The following is a 13,455-nucleotide window of genomic DNA, read 5'->3' as shown; positions in this document are numbered from 1 at the left end:
TGAAAATATAATGTTTTATGGATTTGTTTACAGATAAGTAATCGGATATGAGATAAAGAGATAAAAATCTGTAACATTCCATTCTTTGATTGCTTCAGCAACCATGTTGTTGAGGCACATCAGATTAACACCAACTTTTAGTTTGAGAGTAAAGAAGCAATACTATAAAATTGGGACAACTAAGCACTACTTTAAACTTCTTTCTTGTGTCACCAAGACATGGCAAAACATAACATCATGACATGTTTCCACTGCAGCTAGGAGGAGTGAGATTTATCAAATTTATTCTACTATAGATAGGCTACCAAACTTTGCATAGATTAAATTATCTGTATCCTTTCTTTGCCATCAAATAATTTGGATTTTTGCATCTCAGATATGGTTGCCCTGCTCTGCATAATTGACGTTGCTGAAGGTGCAGGAAAACAGGTATTCTCTTAACTTTTGTTATATTTATTGCACCATGAAAATCTCTGTTGAGCCATCAGATATGAAAAAAATCCACATCACCATTAAATGACCTAACTGAACTATATTTGTAAACTTATTTTTGTGACCAAGTGGTGATCCTCCGGCTTGCTGCAACATAACCCTAACGTAGAAATGTTAATCCTAGAAGAATTTTAGGATTCAACTGTAATTCACCTTGCGTTATTGTTCCACTGAAAACCACTGTATTTAAACCAGGAGTGTCCAACCTTGGGAACTTTTAAGACTTGTGAGCTTGTGAGCTCCCAGAATTCTGAGAATTGAAGTCCACAAGTTTTAATGTTGCCAAGATTGGACATCCCTGATTTAATGTAAACTTAATGACAGTGTGTGTGTGTGTGTGTGTGTGTGTGTGTGTGTGTGTGTGCGTGCATACATACATACATATACATATATATAACAAACACATCCACACACCCACGACTGATTCTCGCGATTTTAAACGAGTGTGTTGTCCCTTTAAATTGGGAGCGGGGGAAGGCGGAGCGGAGACAATGGCGATTTGCGTTTTTGACGGCCGGCAAAAATAAAGGTGACCGACTCTGCCATTCCCTTTAATTTCTTTTTTTTTCTTTTTTCGGTTTCATTTAAAGGGGATGCGCGCGCATGGGAAGAGAACGGCAGCCCAAGAGAAGAGAAGAGAAGCGGGGCGGGGAGAGCTCTCCCCAACCGCTTGTTCACGGAACGAAGGAAGCCGAAAGTTGCGAAGGGCCCGAGGGCAAAAACCTTGGTGTTAAAGTGAATGGAGAACAGGTACAGGTGAGAATCCATCCTAGAAGCGGGTATGCAGCCTCTGGATAGGTTCCGGTGTTCTGCCCAGGGATGAGTAGCAACTTCCATGCCTCGGGGGGGGGGGCACACAAAGAATCCAAAGTGAATTGGGGGGGGGGCAGTGAATCCACCTTGTAGTAAAGGAGTGGGAGGGGGACTCCCTGGCTTCTGGCGCCGGTCACGCAGCCAGCCAAGCTTCGCGCAAAGCTTCACTCGCGCAAAGCTTTGCCAAGCTCTGGACTATTGTTCTCTGCGCTCTCCGATTTCACAGCCGAAGATAGCGAATTTCGAGGTGGGGAGGACGGTGCCACTTATGTCCCTGGCAGCCGGGCTCGAACACCTGGTTTCTGTGCACGTAAAGGCGGGTTGAAGGCGGGGGGAGGAAGCGAAGGGAGAAGAGGGGCCGACACGGGTCCTTCGGGAAGGTTGGAGGAGACAGCTCGAATTCTTGGATTCCCCGGAGATTCCTGCTTCCTTGGGAAGGCTAGGGACAGGGCCCGCTAGTAAGCAGAATGAGGCGCTGTAACGATAGGTTTCGGGAACTGCCTGGGAGGTGATAGGATTTGGAATCCAATCCATTGGGATGGGGCTATTGAGATTTCAGATGGCCTTCATAAGGGAGGAAATCTCAGCCAGTTTAAGTAGCAACTGGAGGTATAACTGGACGTTCAAAAGCTGGTCTAGTTAAAAACAGAATCTGCTCTCCAGTACAGTTGTATGGCATATCATAAATATGCTAGCAATATAAATTAACATATTACCCAGTACATTATAGGGCTTTCAGAGGTTCTTCTGCTGGTCCGTTTTTCTGCATTGGCACACCTCTAAGAACTGGGGCACAAGGAAGGCCCATAGGTCAGCTCTGAGTCAGGACTGCTGGCAGCAGGTTTCTTGGTTCATGTGTGAGATATTTTTTTTTACATCTTACCTCATTCTGTTCAGTGCAATGAGGTTCACACATTGCATAAACTTTAATTTTATTTGGTTTTGGCACCAGCCTAAATGTATCAGCCACGCCAATGGTGGGACCAGGGCCGGATTTAGATGAAAAGAGGCCCTAGGCTATTCCACTTATGGGGCCCTTTCACCTCCCATTTTTTAGTTTGTAAATTACATGAGATAATAAAATACATCATTACTGTGATATATATCAATATATTAAATGAAACATGTTGTAATTGGTACTAACCTTTATAAAAAATGTGGCACGGATAATAAATAAAAATAAAAGGCCCCTCTTGATCTTGAGGCCCTAGGCTGAAGCCTAGTTAGCCTATAGGAAAATCCAGCCCTGCTTGCCATTGTCTTCTTCCGATGTGCTAACCTACAGCTCTGGGTTTCCCTGATGCTCCAACTATTAACTACGATTAGGTCAACTTTTAATGTCTGAACCTGGACAAAGGCGGTGGGGTGCTGTCAAGAGCCATGGTAGCGCAATGGTTAGAGTGCAATATTGCAGGCTACGTCTGCTGATCACCAGCTGCCAGCAGTTTGAATCTCACTAGGCTCAAAGTTGAGCCTTCCATCCTTCTGAGGTGGGTAAAAGGAGGACCCAGATTGTTGGGGGCAATATGCTGACTCTGTAAACCGCTTAGAGAGGGTTGCAAAGCACTGTAAAGCGGTATATAAGTGCCATTGCTATTGCTTGAGCAAGATGTTTAGCCAAGATCCATTATTTTGTCACATGTGGATCATCAGACATTAAGTGCCATGGAGTTATTTTGGGTTCCCAGCAACCACAGGAATCTTCTCCATAGATATTCTCTGGCCTAGGTCAGGGGTCAGCAACCTGTGGTTCTGGAGCCGCATGTGGCTCTTTCATGCCTCTGCTGCAGCTCCCTGTCGTTCAAAATATGTGCCAGAACCGCCAATGTGGGACACCTGCTGGCACGCAATTTATTGAGCTTTTATACCCCCATTAGGTTTTGTGGTTCCCGGTGTTTTCTTTTGTGTGGGAAATGGATCCAAATGGCTCTTTTAGTGTTTTAAGTTTGCCGACCCCTGGCCTAGCTGAATGAGTACAACAGCATGCGTATGAATGGGGAAATCAAATGGGGATGCCTCGTTTCTTGCCAGAAAAGCTTCTCTTACTCCCTTTTTTTTCTAAAATCAGGAAACGATCCACTAGGCCCCTGTTCTCTCTGTGAGCCCTGGTTTCCTTTCCATTTGTTCCTCCTTGGTTCTTGCAGTTTATGTGTCTTCTTTCTGCCTCTTTCAGGGACAGATGCTGGGGACCAGCCAATGGAGATCCAGCTAGTAACAGTGAAGGAAGAGATTGGATCAGTTCTGCCCCCTGTATGCCCCCTGTGCCAGGAAGACCTGCCAAGCCTTGATGGGCCCCACGAGCAAATCCAGCAGTGCCAGGGGTGCAGAAACCTCATTTTAGAGCCTCAGAGCTGGTTGTCCAGCAGTATTGAGGCTCTGGTGCTCCCCGTTGAGAGGCCTTACGGCTGCTCTTTCTGCCCTAAACACTTCAAGAGGGCTTCAGACCGACGTGATCACGAACGGGTGCATACCGGCGAAAGGCCGTATGAATGTGGCATCTGTGGCAAGCGCTTCACTCAGAGCTCAGTATTGTCTGGCCACTTGCGCATTCACACCGGCGAACGGCCTTTCCACTGCAGTGTCTGCTTTAAATCTTTCAACAACGGCTCCAACTTCCGCAAGCACCAACGCATTCACAGCCCACCATCTGGGTGTAGTGAAGGGAGAGTTGGTGGGAAGGACTGTGATTCTTTGTCCGGAAAGAAACCCGAGCAAACGAAAGAAGGGAAGAGTGGGAAGAGATATTTAAGCCCTACCCTTCTGTTAAAACAAAACGGAAGTCAGCCCGTCATAGAGTTAAGAGAAGGCAAGAAGAAGGCTGATCAAAATCTCCCAGGTAGGCAAAGTTGCTTTTATAGCACTAGGCTAAGCCAAGAGGACGACTGCACCAGCAGCCAGACAACCAGGTGGTAGCATGGCTACACTCAAGAGGATGGGACTGCAACAGGATGATGCCAGTCATGGTATTAACCTTGCTATAAGGCAGGGCAGCAGAGATGGTCTTAAGGCAGATGCTCTGAAGCAGGCAACTGATAGCAATGGGCATGCTGGGGAACTGGGTGCAAACAGCAATTGCCGCTACACCCAAGAAGCCCTTCCCAATGGCCACAGCTTCAAACAACAACTGCCAGAGGCAAGCACTAAAAATCCCACAGAAGGCTCAAGGCAGGCCAGAGCAGGGGGAAGCCACACTCAGGAAGAACAGAAGCAACTGGTCGACAGCTGCCCTGGTAAGTTACAGCTAGAGAGTGGCAGCAGCTGTGGAAAAGGCTTCTTGCCAGTTGGGGACAACAGGGGCTCTGATTACAAGCAGAGGGTCTTCGGAGTAAGGAGGCCAAATGGCCTCAGAGGGCTCAAGCAGAGCAGAGAGGGAAGTGGAGGTACAGAGGTGGGGCAGAACAGTAGAGGGGAAGGCGATGTGGGGGAAGTCAATGAAAAAAGCCACTCTTTCGTTTCAGAGCCAGAGGAAAACAATAGCCAGGGAACTTCTCTCAGTGGCCTTGGAGAAAGAGAGCTGACCCAAGAGACTAGCACCTATGGAGACTTTCAAACATGTGCCCGAGAAAAGTTGAGTGGTCTCAAAGTAGAACAGCTTACCTGGCCCAAAAATGGCATAGCCTGGGAAGGTCCTGCCTCAGAAATGGATGACTCTGAAGGACCTTCTCCCAGTCCAAAGGCTACGAGATCACCTTGGCAACTGGAGACCCTTGATCCAAGTTCCATGCCTTGCAATGCTTGTGGGCCTCAGAGATGCCACTCTTTGCAGGATCAGCTTGGAAGCACTGCTCAGCGTAGAGAAGGTAAGGAGAGGCCCACCCCTTCTTTTCTTTTCCCAGTTTGTGAGTCCTCCGAGGGACACGCACTGCCTGCGCTCGAATCCAAGCCGTTTCTCTGCTTTGCCTGCCCCAAACAGTTCCGTCGTGCCACAGACCTGAAAGAGCACCTGCGAGTGCACACCGGCGAAAGGCCCTTTGGCTGCAGCGTCTGTGGCAAGCGGTTCACACAGAGCTCAGCCTTAACCACTCACCGGAGACTGCATACGGGGGAGAAGCCCTTTGAATGTGCAGTCTGTTGCCGCCGTTTCAATAACTCCTCTAACTTTGCCAAGCATCGTCGAATACATGGGCCAGACAGCATGGGGCATAGGAATAAAGCAGTGGAAAAAGAGCTCTGGAAGGTAAAACCACATTGATTTTGTTTTTCAGCAGGAATTCCTACATTGAAAGGTTGAATGAAAAACCAAGGATGAAATGTGCTATTACAATACCGAATGCTGATTTTTAGTTAATTTTCCAGTGCCTCCAAATGTTTAGGAAACTCCGTGTCTATGAACACCAGCCAGCATGTTCATAGTGGGCAATTGTGCCTCAAATTGTTGGAAAGCATCAGGTTGTTAGCTGGCACCTGGAATTTCATAGGCAGGTCAGTTGTAACCCACTTTTCTTTATTTACTGCTCAATAACGGCAAACCAGACAGTGGAGATTGCAATCAAATTACAATTTCTGATTCCAGCTTGTGAATAGCCATAGAAACTTAAAATGCAAAGGCAGGAAGGAATATGCAGATCTGTAATATATTTAGGTAACCCCATCCTGCGTTCGGTATCAGGTTTGAATTGAGCCAGAGGGATCAGAACAGTACCAGTTCATGTTTGGCATCATCTATAAATCAATCAAAATCATGTTTCGGCTTGGCATTACAGGTACAGGTGAAACTCGAAAAATTAGAATATCGTGCAAAAGTTCATTTATTCCAGTAATGCAACTTAAAAGGTGAAACTAATATATGAGATAAGACTCATTACATGCAAAGCAAGATAGTTCAAGCCGTGATTTGTCATAATTGTGATGATTATGGCATACAGCTCATGAAAACCCCAAATCCACCATCTCAGAAAATTAGACTATTGTGAAAAGGTGCAATATTCTAGGCTCAAAGTGTCCCACTCTAATCAGCTAATTAAGCCATCACACCTCCAAAGGGTTCCTGAGCCTTCAAATAGTCTCTCAAGTCTGGTTCAGTAGGAATCACAATCATGAGAAAGACTGCTGACCTGATAGTTGTGCAAAAAACCATCATTGACATCCTCCATAAAGAGGGAAAGCCTCAAAAGGTAATTGCAAAAGAAGTTGGATGTTCCCAAAGTGCTGTATCAAAGCACATTAATAAAAAGTTATGTGGAAGGGAAAAGTGTGGAAGAAAAAGGTGCACAAGCAGCAGGGATGACTGCAGCCTGGAGAGGATTGTCAGGAAAAGACCATTCAAAAGTGTTGGGGACTTTCACAAGGAGTGGACTGAGGCTGGAGTCAGTGCATCAAGAGCCACCACACACAGAGACGGATCCTGGACATGGGCTTCAAATGTCGTATTCCTCTTGTCAAGCTGCTCCTGAACAACAAATGTCAGAAGCATCTTACCTGAGCTAAAGAAAAACAGACCTGGTCTGTTGTTCAGTGGTCCAAAGTCCTCTTTTCTGATGAGAGCAACTTTTGCATCTCATTTGGAAACTAAGGACCCAGAGTATGGAGGAAGAATGGAGAGGCACACACTGCGAGATGCTTGATGTCCAGTGTGAAGTTTCCACAGTCTCTGTTGATTTGGGGAGCCATGTCATCTGCTGGTGTTGGTCCACTCTGCTTCATTAAGTCCAGGGTCAACTCAGCCGTCTACCAGGAGATTTTGGAGCACTTCATGCTTCCTTCCGCAGATGAGCTTTATGGGGATGCCGACTTCATTTTCTAGCATGACTTGGCACCTTCCCACACTGCCAAAAGCATCAAAACCTAGTTCAATGACTGTGGGATTACTGTGCTTGATTGGCCATTAAACTCGCTTGACCTGAACCCCATAGAGAATCTATGGGGCATTGCCAAGAGAAAGATGAGAGACATGAGACCGAACAATGCAGAAGAGCTAAAGGCCGCTATTGAAGCATCTGGTCTTCCATAACACCTCAGCAGTGCCACAGGCTGATAGCTTCCATACCACACCGCATTGAAGCATAATTGCTGCAAAAGGGGCCCAAACCAAGTACTGAGTACATATGCATGCTTATACTTTTCAGAGGTCCAATGTTCTTTTATGTACAATCCTTGTTTTGTTGATTGCTTGTAATATTCTAATTTTCTGAGATGGTGGATTTGGGGTTTTCATGAGCTGTAAGCCATAATCATCACAATTATGACAAATCACGGCTTGAACTATCTTGCTTTGCATATAATGAGTCTTATCTCATATATTAGTTTCACCTTTTAAGTTGCATTACTGAAATAAATGAACGTTTGCATGATATTCTAATTTTTCAAGTTTCACCTGTAAGTTCTCCACTTAACAATCACAATTGGGACCAGATTTTCTGTTCAGTGAGTCGTGCCCAACTTTTGCCAGTTGTTAAGCAAATCACTGCAATTGTTAAGGGAATCTTGTGGTTTTAGACAAATCTGACTTCGTCCATCCCCGTTGGAAGCCATCTGGGAAGGTCGCAAATGGTGATCATGGACACTGCGACAATCATAAATACATGCAAGTCTCCAAGTGCCTGAATTCTGATCACGTGACCATAGGGTTATTTGCAATGGCCATAAATGTGAGTACTGGTTGTAAATCGCTGCTGTAACTTCGAACGGTTGCTAAACAAATGGTTGTAAGTGGAGGACTACCTGTTTATTAAAGTGAAATTAATGAACAGAAGCCTTAAAGTTTGTACTAATGCCTGTGCAGTTTCTAAAGTGGGGCAAACAATGGAAAGCAGACTTGGTTAAATTTGGGGATTGCCTGTATGCCCTTCTTGTTAGCTCAATGGACTGTGTGCTCAGCCAGTGTGAGTAACACAAGATGCCGTGCAAACTCACCCAACTTACGGTAGTTAAGTTAGTAAATCATGGTTCTGTTAACCATAAGCTAGTATGCTAGAAAAAAATGTCACCTACAAATTTAAAGTACCTGGGAAGTGAATAGTTTGTGTTGAATTTCTAAACTTACTGGCCTGGTCACAAGTCACATGGAATCCAACTGGCCTTAATTCTGACTTTATATTTTATGTTGGCATGGAATATAATTTTGCAATACATGTAGCTGTTACAATCCACTCATTTTAATTATGACTGTATTTTCAACTAGGTATAAAAGTATTTTAAAAATATGCCACAAAAGAATTAAGTAAATAAAAACTTCTAACATTATGCCAATGAAGTAGACTCTCTCTGTTTGTGTGCGTGTGTGTTTGTACATGTATGGGGTGTCTCTATTGGCAAATATCCAAAGCCAAAATATTTGCTGACATTCTACTTTGTACTTTTTAAGAGCCGTGGTGGCGCAGTGGTTAGAGTGCAGTATTGCAGACTACTTCCACTGACTGCCGGCTGCCTGCAATTTGGCAGTTCGAATCTTACCAGGCTCAAGATTGACTCAGCCTTCCATCCTTCTGAGATCGGTAAAAATGAGGACTCAGATTGTAGAGCACAATATGCTGATGGTGTAAACCGCTTAGAGAAGGCTATAAAGCACTGTGAAGCTGTATTAAGTCTTAAGTGCTATTGTAAATCAAAGCATGTCAGACAAAATAGTTTATATCTACACAATTGATTTACATATAAATTTGATTGAAAATTCTATATAAAAAGAACTGAATAACCTTTTAAAAAATTAAATTGCTATGTTGCTACCCAACATATTTAGCTCAAATTCTCTTATCAATTTAGATACCTTTTTGTTAATTGAAGTGAAACAGACGTTTTCCATTTTTAAAGGAACTTTATAAAGCTCTATAAACTTGTTAAGATAAAATTATTTCTCAATTCTGCATTTTCTCTCTGTTCTTATTTAATATAAACATTTTAAAATGTCCATGATGGATTCTCACCTACTTTCCACATGAATTGCACAATGACACTGGACAATGTCCATACTATTCTACTAGTCTCATGATGTAAAATATATCAAGAAACCCCATTTCAATCTGTATCCTCAAAATTTTTCTGCAACACTTCATCTCATCCCATTATTGATTTACAAGAATAGATGAGCATGCATAAATGTTTCTAAACACTTTATTTTCAATAGTAATATGATTTGCCTAATTTAAGAATAAGGTGATGCAATAGATTTATTCTGTGTGGTGTCTGAAGCTCCTCCCACCTGCAGAAGTGGTTTTGAGCAAATAAAAAATATGCTATGACTTGCTGGAGAAAATATGCCAAATCTCGAAGAACAATAAAAGCCCCTTTTCTCTGCAATAGAGAATAAGATACATTTGTACCAGGATCGCCTTGATCTATCTGGCTGAGTAAATGCAGCTTCCTTTTTTTTTTTTTTTACACAGGATAAACAATGATTCAAAAGCGTCTGCTATTGCTGCTTTGCTTTTTTTCTTCTTTATTACTTTGAGAATTATAAACCTAGTTATCCTGCGCTAATTCTAACAGTATACTCACATTGTTTGAACATCAGCTTGTAACACAACCTGGCTTAGCACAAACAATATCCAAATTCTTTTTTTTTTTAATGTTTGTTTAGTCTGTACATTGTAAATCAGACACTTTTAAAATGATTGCTTGGCTTAAAACACAAAACACATTCCCATTCCCCCACCCCTGACTTGAGAAACACACGCTGTACAGTTCCCAAGGGGTACAATGAGGGAAGAAGAGACAGGTTATCATTTTAGGTGCATTAGCTGTGTGGACAAGAATGGGGTCCTATACATATTTTAGTACACATTATCATAGGGACATAAACCTTGGCATTAAAAGAACTGCACTTCCTGCACTCTGGCCAATGGGAAAAGGAGGGGAGGTTATTAAAAAGAAGTATTTATATAGAAATGTATGTATTTATATATCTGTATTAATATAAAAAGTCATTAGCTAACATGATTGCAATGGGTTGGGTCCTATCAGTGGCGTACTCTTCATTCTGAGTTTGCAATTGTCACTAGTTTGGGGATGTTCAAGTCCACCTCCTTCTATGGGATGAGAAAGGAGAGTACAGGACAACAGTACCAGTCAGAGAACTATAGAATCCATGTTCCTCAAAGAACAGGAGGGTTGAAGAAGTTCTGAGGAGATGGCTGTGTCTGAGGTGGCATCTCAAAAAGCAAAATCAGGTCTGATGCCAGCAAAAGATGGAATTATCTTTCCTGCCCTCTGCTTCATAGTTCCAGGATGAAGCAAATAAAGCCAAGGGGATGGTTGGGCATCTGCAAGATATCCAGCATCCTAGTCCAAGAACAAACGCAAGGCAGTGGAGTACAGTGGAAAAGATGGTTGATTCTTCTTGATTACATACTCCAAACCAACTGGTTCTTCAAAAGAACTCAATTTCCTAGCCACAGACTACTCTCAACAACTCACCATTCCCTTAAAAGCTCTTCCCGCATAACTCTGCCCATGGAATATTGCCTTCTAGCCCCTTACTCTGAACTTCACTAGTCCTCATACCTTCTATATCAACGGTTCTCAACCTTTTCTTCACCACGGACCTCCCTTGAAATACCTTTTGTGGCCATGATTCATGGCCACAGACCTCCAAGCCTTAACTCAAGATTTAAAATCATAGCATTTCTTCAAAGCTTTCGCAGACCCCCTTTGATGACATCGCGGGCCAATAGGGATCCGAGGACAACAGGTTGAGCACTACTGTTCTAGATAAACTAGAGATTCTATGTATTTTGTCACTAATACATTTTGAAATGTAAAATGAATTGTACCTGCCAACAAATCCAACAGAGGAAAGAGATTTGGACAAATCAAATGGTTCCTAGGATGAGGAACATGGATGCAAATAATCCTGACACTAAGAGTGATCAGATATGTCCCTAATAACAAACACTCTGCCCATCCACCTTTTAAGTATTTAGTTTACTAGAAAAATAGAAAGGGCAGCTATTTTGCACTCTCAGCTTCTTCTCTTTGCCAACTATACATTGAAAGAGTAAATATATTTCCACTTTCGGCGTTTTCCAACATTCAGATTGTAAGTAACATGAATTATAAGAATTAGTTAAGGTCAACTAATTCCTTTTAAGAAAGATCATGAAAATAAACATGTTTGGATGGCTGTTCCGTCTTCTGACTAGGAAGCAGGTCACCATTTTGACTTAAGCAAGACCCTAGCCAAATATGTTTGCACCAATTCTACAACTGAAGCATTTCATAGGCATACACAATCATAAAATTTGTGTCCCATATTCTAGGCATGCCATTTTAAAGAAATTCTTTAGAAATCCCGTGTCCTTGAGAAAAAGGCATAAAGTTTGTGATTTTGGGAACACAGTATGTTTTTTGTTTCTCCATTTTATATTCCACTGTCCATTTGGGAAGCTATTATGAAGTCAGTTAGCAGGAACATCATCTATTGATTAGTCATGGTGAACTCATCTCCCCCACCCCCCAAAATGAAGGAATGGGTGATATTAACCAATAACAGCATTTCCTGTAAGAACAAGTTCCCACTTTCAGAAGTTGTCAAGGAGGCTTCTAAATTGTATAGAATTTAGAAATACTTAGTCCAGGAAAGCCCAGACAGTACATATGAGAAGGAAAACTAATACAGATAGTCCTTGACTTACAACAGTTCATTTAGTGATAGTTTGGAGTTACAACAGCACTGAAAAAAGGAACATGACCATTTTTCACACTTATAACCATTGCAAGATCCCCATGGTCATGTGATCAAAATTCAGATGCTTGGGAATGGATCATTTATGACAGTTGCAGTGCCCCAGGATCATGGGATCACCTCTTGTGACTTCCTGCAATTTTGGGCTCAATTGTATTCGCGAGTCGAGGACTACCTGTATTAAACTCAGTTCTATTTGCAAATTATGAAGGCAGGGAAGAAAAATTCTAAATGGGGAAAACGATTTATGTAAAAGACAGGCTGACATATAATAGCCACCACAATTCACTGAATTTCAGTGACAAATTCAGACCTTTAACAATTTAGTAAGAAGATAAAACAAGAAAAAGAACATCCAGTTGCAATCACTTCTGGAGATAGAAAAGGAACCGGTATGTTTCGACAGATGCTAATCTAGCTGGGCAGACTCAATGTGGACAACATGATTTGCCCTCCCCCCTGTGCTCAGCCAATAAGGAAATTGTCTGGAAGGCTGGAGAACATTTTAGTCATCTTCTCGTCTTTTTTCCCATCTTTGCACTCTTCATCATACTTCTATATTTGGCCACCAAATTCTGCGGCAATTCCTTCAAGAAAGCATTTGCCTTTCACAAATACTGCCACTATCCACTCCCCCCCCCCCCCCCCGTGTGCTCACTGAGCATAGAGAGTGGTTAGCTATTGTAAGCCAAGGCTTCTGGGGGTTTGGGGGAAGAAATTCCTGCACTCAATAAACTCCAATTCTATTCTCTACTGCTCAAAAAGCCTTTGGCAACTTTTCCCCTTCTAGGCACTGGACAACCAAATATAAGCAGTACATCTTTGGATCCTCATAATCACAGGTTGCCACTCACCAATCTGGGAACTATGGGTGTGAGCAAGTGGGTGGTAGACCAAAAGCAACACTAAGCAGTTTTGAAGCAGCCATCTGGTAGAAGAGATGCTCTCACTTTGCTAGACTGGAGATGCTGACATTACTTTCTATTGTACCGTCAGCTTGGGTTACAAGAGGGGAAGGAAATGGGAATTACCTGTTTGGTGTCCACAGTACACAAGGAGCCTGTTTTTAGAACTCTTTGGTTGCATCTAGCAAATTAGTTTCCTCTCCAGTCTATTTAAAGGTGTGCTCTAATGTCTACAATTTGCTGGAGGAGGATTGAGGGGGAAAGGTTATTGGGGGAAGTCAGAGACTTTGCAAGGATTAAAAAAAAAAAAACTTCATGCCCGGGTCAGCATTCTCTACTTCAGATGCAGTGAGGATCCAATCAGACAGGTGTCAAATATGTATGGGGGGGGGAGGGGGGCTTTGCTTTCTTCAGATTTGATAAGGTGCTTCGGAGTGCTTGGGGCAATGAACACAACACCCGTTGATGACTTTTAGACATCTCCAGCAGTCACACATCCCCGATGCTGTGTTTGTGCTTTGAAGAACCTTTTTGGAGTCAAACCTGAAGCATTATACACGTCTAATAACCATGGAGTTAGGAGGTGAGGGCAGTTAGCTCAATGAACTATGTGGATACACCATGTTT

At 42.9% G+C, this 13,455-nt stretch overlaps 1 protein-coding gene across 2 annotated transcripts; it reads left to right on the top strand.

Annotated features, from left to right (window-relative positions):
- Nucleotides 1-920: 920 nt before the first annotated feature.
- Nucleotides 921-13,387, top strand: LOC309381645 (uncharacterized protein). Of its 2 annotated transcripts, XM_081932852.1 has the most exons (3): nucleotides 921-1,248; nucleotides 3,479-4,141; nucleotides 5,142-13,387. In XM_081932852.1, the coding sequence occupies exons 2-3, from the start codon at nucleotides 3,502-3,504 to the stop codon at nucleotides 5,495-5,497; spliced, it is 996 nt and encodes a 331-aa protein (XP_081788978.1). In that variant the 5' UTR covers nucleotides 921-1,248; nucleotides 3,479-3,501; the 3' UTR covers nucleotides 5,498-13,387. The 2 variants fall into 2 exon arrangements, with proteins under 2 accessions (XP_081788978.1, XP_081788977.1); XM_081932851.1 differs by lacking the exons at nucleotides 921-1,248; nucleotides 3,479-4,141 and adding an exon at nucleotides 4,223-5,105 and having other exon boundaries at nucleotides 5,219-5,516.
- The last annotated feature ends 68 nt before the right edge of the window (nucleotides 13,388-13,455 follow it).

Source organism: Natrix helvetica, assembly GCF_964273705.1.
Source record: "Natrix helvetica genome assembly, chromosome: Z".
Classification (NCBI taxonomy): domain Eukaryota; kingdom Metazoa; phylum Chordata; class Lepidosauria; order Squamata; family Natricidae; genus Natrix; species Natrix helvetica.
This window is presented reverse-complemented; position numbering and strand designations above follow the sequence as displayed.

What these genes read in the sequence shown, in the direction of transcription:
- LOC309381645 (XM_081932851.1), top strand. Translation starts at nt 4,238, where the DNA reads ATGGGACTGCAACAGGATGATGCCAGTCATGGTATTAACCTTGCTATA. An exon ending in CACTGCTCAGCGTAGAGAAG is followed by an intron (nt 5,106 to 5,218) that starts GTAAGGAGAGGC and finishes TGCCCCAAACAG; the next exon opens with TTCCGTCGTGCCACAGACCT.